The sequence below is a fragment of the Andrographis paniculata genome, unplaced genomic scaffold (assembly GCF_009805555.1).
Source record: "Andrographis paniculata isolate CXL003 unplaced genomic scaffold, ASM980555v1 Contig35END, whole genome shotgun sequence".
NCBI lineage: Eukaryota > Viridiplantae > Streptophyta > Magnoliopsida > Lamiales > Acanthaceae > Andrographis > Andrographis paniculata.
The window spans coordinates 5,064,647-5,073,802 of NW_026137568.1; the positions used below are offsets into that span (position 1 = coordinate 5,064,647).

At 35.4% G+C, this 9,156-nt stretch overlaps 1 protein-coding gene across 1 annotated transcript; it reads right to left on the reverse strand.

Moving 5' to 3' along the window:
• Window positions 1-4,674: 4,674 nt before the first annotated feature.
• On the reverse strand, window positions 4,675-7,798 carry LOC127249304 (adenosylhomocysteinase). The gene is made up of 2 exons (XM_051272045.1): window positions 7,001-7,798; window positions 4,675-5,698 (listed from the first exon to the last, which is right to left on the reverse strand). Exons 1-2 carry the CDS (start codon window positions 7,709-7,711, stop codon window positions 4,952-4,954), a joined length of 1,458 nt encoding a protein of 485 aa, XP_051128002.1. The 5' UTR covers window positions 7,712-7,798; the 3' UTR covers window positions 4,675-4,951.
• Between the last annotated feature and the right edge of the window lie 1,358 nt (window positions 7,799-9,156).

The following is a 9,156-nucleotide window of genomic DNA, read 5'->3' on the forward strand; positions in this document are numbered from 1 at the left end:
TACTTTCTCTATCTACTTTGCAAAAGTATATATATTTTTATCTTGAATTGTTTAATTATAAATTAATTATTATTATTTTAAATTTTATATTTACATTACTTTTAATTATCTATTATATTCAAAATATTATTATTTTTTAAATTTTTTGCAAATAATAAATATATATTTTTAAAATAGAGGTAAAGAATATTATTAAAATATTTATAATAATATAAATATATAACAATTTATAAAATATATAATAATTTATATTTAAAATTATTTATCACATGTAAAATATTAGTATAATATATAAAAATTTTAAGTAGTATATTAGGTATTGATAATAATAATAATAATAAAAATCTTTGATACCGATGATGGCTTGAGAATAATTTTCTGTAACAAGAATATCATCGACATAGACAACAAGAATAGTAAAGGAGCCATTACAAGAGAAGATAAACAGACAATTATGATAGTACGATTGAACATAGCCAATTAGAAGAAGCTTGGACTTGAATTCCTTGTCACTGACGAGGAACTTGTTTGAAATCATAAAGTGATTTCAACAGTTTGCATATATGTCCAGAGGAATCTTTCTGCCTTGTGAGGTGTCATGTAGATATCTTCATCAAGATATCCATGTAAGAAAGCATTGTGAATGTCTAATTGATAAATGGTCCAGCAATGCAAGGACTTGTCTTACTGTGACTGGTTTGGCAACCAGAGCAAATGATTCGTTTTAATCTTTAAGTATACGTGAGCAACCAATCGAGCCTTACAGTGGTGATAGCTCCCATCAGCATTGCGTTTTATTCTGAGAATACATCTGCAAGAGATGGATTTCACCCTTTCGGGTAAAGAAGTGATTTCCCAAGTCTTGTTTAGTTCAAGAGCAGTCAATTCTTCCTCCATTGTTGACCTCCAAGCTGAATCTTGTTGAGCCTCTGCAAAGGATTTTGGTTCATGCAAGTTGACATTAGAGACTACGTGCCAAGCATGCTTAGGTGAGTGGGACAAGTAGTAATATAGTATTGAAGCCAGGCTGAAGGTTTATGGACTCATGTAGGGTAGTGAGAAGTGTGTGGAGAAGGCTGATGAGAGGTATTTGAGGTTGTTGCATCATCACATATTGACTGATCAGGCCTGGGAGATGGAGGAACACAGGAAGATGAAGATTGGGGTGAAGAAGATCGAGATTGATGATCAGGTGGAAATAAAGGTTTGATTTGGTAGATCAGTCTATGTGGTTGGAAAGAGATCGGTAATTAGAGGTAAATAGGAATCAAGGGGTTGGTCATCAAGCTCAATTTGAGGCGTGGGCGGAGAGTGAGACAAAGGTGGGACAGAAGAAGAATCACCAGCAGAGAAAGATGCAAAAGAGAATACATATTCATGAAAAACAACATCCCTAGCTATAATGTTTTTTTGTGATCAAGATCGAAAAACTTAAAGCCTTTTTGGCCAGTTGGAAAGCCAATAAAGATGCATCTAACAGCCCTAGGGTCAAGTTTAACTTTAAGAGTAGAGATATATGTAGCATAAACAACCAAACACTTTCAAATTTGAGTAATCTGGTTCTTTATAGTGGAGCTTCTGGAATGGAGTGGACCAATTTAAGATGGAAGATAGGATTCTATTGATTAAATAGGGGACATGTAGGACAACTTCTCCCCAAAACTATATAGGAAGACAAGCTTCAAAAAGAATTGCTCTAGTCAATTGAAGAAAATGATTGTATTTTATTTCGGCTCTACCATTTTTTGAGGTGTGTGAGGGCATGAATGATGATGAATAATGCCATGAGCTCTATGTAGGGCTTGGCATTTTTTATTGTGAATTCAGAGCCATTGTCTATGCGGATGCATTTGATAGTAGTGTTGTATTGGTTTTTTTATCAATAGCATGAAGGTTTCAATATAATGGTGAAGTTCTTGTTTATTTTGCAAGAGGTAAGTCCAAGTACTTCTGGAGAAATCATCTACAATTTTTAAAAAATAATGACAACCATTTAAGGTAGGAATTTTGTAAGAACCTCATGTGTCCATGTGTATCAACTCAAATGGATAACTGGTAATAGGACTTTTATGAAAAGGACGAACTTGTTTGGCCTTGTGACAAGTGTCACAAGCTTGTCAAGGAAAGGACCAACACAAATTCAGATTTTAAAAGTATTAAAAGAGGTATTACCCAACCTACAAGGCCGCAACCAAGAGTGATTAGAGGTAGGAGAAACTGATGAATCAATGTTGTGAGAGGGAGAGTGAAAGATGTAGAGGCTTCCTTCTAGCTTTCTAGCAACCAAAATTTTCTTAGAGCTCTAGTCCGGTATAGCACAATGGGTGGAAGTGAAGATCATGTTGTGAGATGTGTCATTAGAGCACTTATAGATAGTAGGTTGAATTTGAAAGCAAGAACAAAGTAGACATTATGCAGGGTAATTTGTGGATGCAACACACCAGAGCCTGATTATGTAGCTGTAATGTATGTTCCATCAGGTAGCATTATTTTGGGTTTATGTTTCAAGTGATTTAGAGGAGTAAATAGGGATAGGTTTGCGCATATGTGACATATAGCTCCGGTATCTACAAGCCAAGAATCATTATCCAAATGCACTGAACAAATAATAGAGGTCATTCCTGAGTAATTCAAAATAGAATTGGTGCATTATGTTTATAGTGGATTGTGTTGGTTGAATTAGAGTTCATCAGCTTTTGCATTTCTATTTTCATAGAATTGATCAATCCAATTAATTCGGAGTGAGTTGATTTAGTGTCCCTTTCTTATCGGCAATAGCAGTGGCAACAATAACTTTCTTTTTGTTGACAATAATCTCTTTGTACCAATCTGTAACACCATTGAATTGAAAACATGTTTCTTTATTATGCCCTTTCTTTTTGCAATATTCACATATCCATTTTTGCTTGTCAACTTGATTTCTTTTTTGTCAAAGCACTTATAGAGGATATCCTTCACAGATGTCATAGCACTCTACTCCAATTAGATATGGATTATACGCTAATTTTCAAATTGTATCAACAATGAGTAAACTTTTCTCATTTTTGGTAGAGGATCCATGAGTAGAATTTGGCCTCTTGTTGCATTATATGTATCATTAACACTAGTAAGAAATTGGATTACCATATCTATATCCATTTTGGCCAGTAGTTTTGTATGTTGGTCACCGTTGCATCTACTTCCACATGTGCATTCGATGTGGGGATCAACTTTTAACCATTCCTTTCAGAGCTCTTATAATTTAATTACATAGGTTGAGAGAGAATCATTACCTTATTTAAGAGAATTGAGAAACTTCTTGAGTTCAAACATTAGAGAAGCATTAGACTGCCCAAATTTCTCCTTTAGACTTGTCAATAGATCCTTGGTTGTTGAAATAAAAATGAATGCTCCTTGTATATCAAGTGATATAGAGTTAATAATCCATCCTTTGATAAGTGAATCCACCTCTATCCAAGTATCAAAATGCGGAAAAGAAGGATCAGGTTTTACCTTTTTACCAGTAAGGAAGCCACTTTTCCTTTTAGCCATTAAGGCATTCCAAACACAATGACTCCATGTGAAGTAATTATTGGTTGTTAGGTGTGTTAATGACAATGTTAAGTGAGGTTGATCACCACTTGTGAGCTGCAGAGCTTTCGGTAAAATGTGTTGTGTAACAAAGGCATTCTTAGCATATAAGCTTCAGCTGCAATTTGAGTAAGAGTATTTGTTGCTTCTGGATGCATCCTTGTAGGAGTGTTGCTGGATGTATCAGTATTTGCCATGGTAGGATCTTTGCTGCTCTGATACCATGAAAAAACAAAGGCAAAAAAGTAGCAGGCTCCCAAGTAGAGGCAGAAAAGTAACAGACTTCCAAAGAAAAATATGAAACTATGTATTATGTATATTGAATGAATAATCTGCCATATGAGTACATTGAAGAATGTTTAAATAAAAGAATGTTATCAATTAACTATTTATGCCAACTGCCTAATAAAAGTAAACCAGATTAATAATAAAATAGTGTATAACAAAGTAATCATCCATAATCACCAATGAGAAATTGATCGCCTTATGTTTGTTTATCATAAAAATGTGAGGAAAGACCTGAATAGGTTCTTTATATGTTCTTAAGTAATGTGTAACACAGGAAAAAAAAATTGTAAAAAAACGGTTGTTAAAATATGTGTATTGTGGATGGTCTCACTCATACCCACTAGAAACAAGCTAGCTATTCCAAGACTGTTGGTGATCTAATACCATGATAATAGAATTACCATCTTTATTCTAATAATAACAAATTGAACTCAAAATTTACTTTTAATTTTACTAGTTGATTTTTCATCTTAAATAACTGCAAATTCACACTATCTTAAAAAGAATATCTGGTTGACTAAAATAGCGGAAGTGGAAGTGGTAACAAAATTGCCTTTGAACAATTCAAATAAAAATAATCTTAAAACTAGAGGACTTTATTTTAGATAAAAACCCTCAAGCACTTTGTCAACAACACTACACTCTCGAGTGAGTAGCAAGTGATTGGGTAGTTAGTAGGTTGTTGACATTGCACACATACACTACATACATACGACACACACTCTCTCTACTTGAAGAAAGAAAATTACAAGCAAAGCAAATCACTCCATCTCATCCTATTCCGACCAAAACTATATACCTACCTGCCTGCCTTAATTGAGGTGAGGCCAATAACATAATTCATTTCATTCAACATAAACATAAAGATAAGAAGATAAAAATAATGCCGAAACAATCAAATAATACATGCCCCTATGTTTCCACACTTGGATCAATCCTTGTTATAGAAATAAAATCAACCCAACAAAACAAAACACAAATCACAGCAAATCCAAGAAAACAAAATGATAATAATAATAATAATACTAAGTAGAGCAGAGCAGAGCATTGATCAAAGTGTCTATCTGTTGTTCTTGTTTCGTTCCGCACTTACTTAGTACCTGTAGTGGGCTGGCTTGTACGGCCCCTCCACCGGCACGCTGATGTAATCCGCCTGGTCCTTGGACAGCTTCGTCAGCTTCGCCCCGAGCTTGCCCAGGTGGAGCGCCGCAACCTTCTCGTCCAGGTGCTTGGGCAGTACGTACACCTTCTTCTCATACTTGCCGCTCTTCCTCTCGTTCCACAGCTCCAGCTGGGCGATCACCTGGTTCGTGAACGAGCACGACATCACGAAACTAGGATGTCCCGTCGCGCACCCCAAGTTCATCAGCCGTCCCTCCGCCAGCACGATGATCCCTGTCTTCGTCTCTGGGAACACCCACCTGTCCGTCTGCGGCTTGATTGTGATCCTCTTGACGCCCGGGTAGTTCTCAAGCCCTTGCATATCGATCTCATTGTCGAAGTGACCGATGTTGCAGACAATAGCATTGTTCTTCATCTTCCTCATGTGGTCGACCATGATGATGTCCTTGTTTCCGGTGGTGGTGACGAAGATGTCAGCGGAGGAGACGACGTCCTCCAGGGTCAGGACTTCCAGGCCTTCCATGAGGGCCTGGAGGGCACAAATTGGATCGATTTCAGTGATGATCACACGGGCACCAGCTTGCTTCAATGCTGCGGCACAGCCCTTCCCGACATCTCCGTAGCCGCAAACGACACCGACCTTGCCAGCGATCATCACATCGGTGGCCCTCATCAGGCCGTCGGGGAGTGAGTGTCGGCAACCATACAAATTATCAAACTGCCATTACAATAAGATAACATTTACAGGTGGTCACATCTGATTTAGATCATATCTAAAAGATTGTAATATAACATTTACAGGTGGTCACATCTGATTCAGATCATATCCAAAAGTGTGTTTGCTACACAGGAAAAATGAAGATAGGAAAATAGAAATATGTTTAGCCAAAAAAAATCATAAAATGAGAAATAAATAATTTTTTTATGCATAGTGAAAAAGAGAAATGCATATTAAAAAATGCAAGGTGGTTCAATTGGTAAATAATTGTGACATTCTTTTGATTTGATAATTGTATAAATTAATTATATGTATAATGATATATACATTTGTCTAAAAGTTAAAATATATTTGATATTAGTGTGATTGTTTCACTATAAAATAAATACTTGACTTTCAATAAAAAATGAATAGATACATCACATTTCAATGTTCCGTTTCAGTTTTATATCAGAAATAATCAAATCCAAATTTCTATTCAAACCAAAAATCAAAACTAAAATGAAATGAAATATTAATAACTAAACAAACTTCATTTTTCATCAGATTGATTGATCCCTCCTGATCAATATATATATAATTCACTGGCAAGGTTGTCACTACCCTCCATACCGTCGTGGCAACAAAATGGTGAACACTAATATGCATAAAAATTTACATATATATATATATATTATATCTTATAGGTATAAAATTATCGAATTTCTAGTAATAAATAACTATACAATAAATAATAATATACTAATACTATAATAGGATAAATAAAAAAATAGCACTAGTAAAGGGGAGGTGGTGGGGTTGGAGCAATTAGATTAGAAGTTTAAAAATACTTAAAGTCAAGTGGATAAAAACACTGACGGAATGAAGCCAAAGAGATCAGAGAAGAGAGAACAGAGGAAGAGGAAGAGAAAGAATGACCGAGTTCAAAGGTTTAGGGGCTAAGATAGGTGTGTTTTGGGGGCCTGGGCTAACATGGAGACTCACATCACAATGTTCTGGGCTAGCCAGAACAGTGATAATTAAGGGCACTTACTCCATGCCATGACAACACAAGGAATTCTTAACTTTTATAGTATTACATACATTTTCTCTATTTTACAAACATAATCGATTCTATTTATCAATTGAATTCTTCTTCAATGTAAATCTACTTTGTATTTTGATTTCTCTATAATTTAATAAGTGAGATTCAATTGGCATAAACACTATCGGATCGAATTGGATTGATAAAGGGAAAGACAAGAGAAATCTGAAATAAACACAAGAAATGAAATGGATGATATATCCAAGATTCATAAATACCTTGCTCTTGGTGACGGAATCGTTGACGTTAATGGCGGGGAAGAGCAGAGATCCGTTGGCCTGCATCTGGTAGAGCCTCTTAACGCCGGTGGTGGTCTCCTCCGAGACGCCGACCAGCCTCTCCTTCATTTTGGTGTACCTTTTGGGATCGGCCTTCAGCCCGTCCCTGATAATGGTCAGCACGATCTGAAACTCGGCATTATCGGTGGAGCTCGGGTCCGGGACCTTCCCGGACTTCTGGTACTCCTCCTCGGCCTTGACGCCCTCGTGGATGAGTAAAGTGGCGTCGCCGCCGTCGTCGACGATTAAATCGGGGCCGCCGTCGGGGCCCCAGTCGAGGGCGCGCTCGGTGCACCACCAGTACTCCTGCAGGGTCTCCCCCTTCCAGGCGAAGACGGCGGCGCTGTCGCGGGCGATGGCGGCGGCGGCATGGTCCTGGGTGGAGAAGATGTTGCAGGAGCACCATCTGACCTCGGCGCCGAGGGCGGTTAGGGTTTCGATGAGGACGGCGGTCTGGATAGTCATGTGGAGACTTCCGGTGATCCTGGCGCCCTTGAAGGGCTGGGAGGGCCCGAACTCGGCCCGGCACGACATCAGTCCCGGCATCTCCACCTCCGCGAGCTCGATCTCCAGCCGCCCGAAGTCCGCCTGGGACATGTCCTTCACCTTGTACTCGCGCCCCGATGCGGACTTCTCCACGATTAGCGCCATGGGAGATGTGCAGTGGATGTGATGGATCTGGAACCGCCGCCGCACTGGAGAAGAAGAAAGGAGCGAGCGAGCAGTCGGTGAGAGAAGAGGGGATTGAATTTTAAAAGGGTAAATGAACCAACGGTCCAGATTTAGAATGAAATGAACGGTTCGGATATGGGGAGATATTTGTTTATAGGCATACTTGTCGGCAGTTCTGTTTACTCCTGAGTGAGTGGGAGTGTGGGTATCGAATCTTTTATTCCAATTTTACAAATTTTCTCTATATTACCAAATTAAATTATGATATTTGGAATAGAAACAAAATTAAATTTATAATTTATTATATTTCTATTACTTATTATTTTTAAAAAAAAAAATTAAAAAAAAAAATTATATTCAAATTTATTTTATTTAAATCTTTATTATATTATTTTATCGTAAAAATATATGATTTTGTCAAACGTAAATATATATATATATATAGATAATATGAATAAAATTATCATTTGATATTTTTATATAACAATAATTTTTAGGTTAGATTACACAAAATTTATGTGTAATTTTATAAAATTGTGCAAAATCTCCTATATTTTGAAAACTGCGTCAAGCTTACTCATAGTTTCGTAAATTTTACGTCTAACTCTGGCCTTCTTTATTTAATGATATTTGACATGCACGCGTATAAGTTTTAGAATTTTCATTTCTAAACCTTTGAAATTACAAATACATTCATCATTCTTATTATTTAATTTCAAAAAATAGTAAAATATACTCTGAAGTAGTTGTTTTTCTCTGGTTTTTATAAAAAAAAAAAATTAATGTTATTTTGAGCTAAATATATTTATAATTTTAGAAGTTTAAAAATCAGTAATATGAAATTCATTCGCAATTTGAGTGTGTACAAGTCAAACACCGTTAAATAACAACGACCGAGGGAATTTGACGTAAAATTTATGAAACCACGAGGGAGTTTAGCGTAGTTTTAAAAAAATGAGGAGTTTCATGCAATTTTGTAAAATCACATGTGAATTTTGTGCAATTTACCCTAATTTTTATTATAAAATCAATTTTTTTAAAAATAAAAATTATATTCAAATTTAATTTTATTCATGTTATATTTTTCAATTCTTTATTATGTTATTTTATAAATTTTGCAATAATTACATTAAATAGATTATATGATATTTTTAAAGTTTGTTATTTAGATTTAATTTTTTATTTTAATTTGTACCTAATATTTTATAAAAAAAATATATCTTAATTTAATTTTTATTATTTAAAGTATTTTTATTTTTATTGTGTTATTTATATCGGATGAACGTGTTTTTAATATTAGATATGAATGATAATGTCGGGAATATAAAAAAATAATATTTTGTATTTAATTTTTATTTTTTGTGAATTGATAAAATGTATATATTATATTTTTTATAATATTTATAGGAATGATACCACCCAAA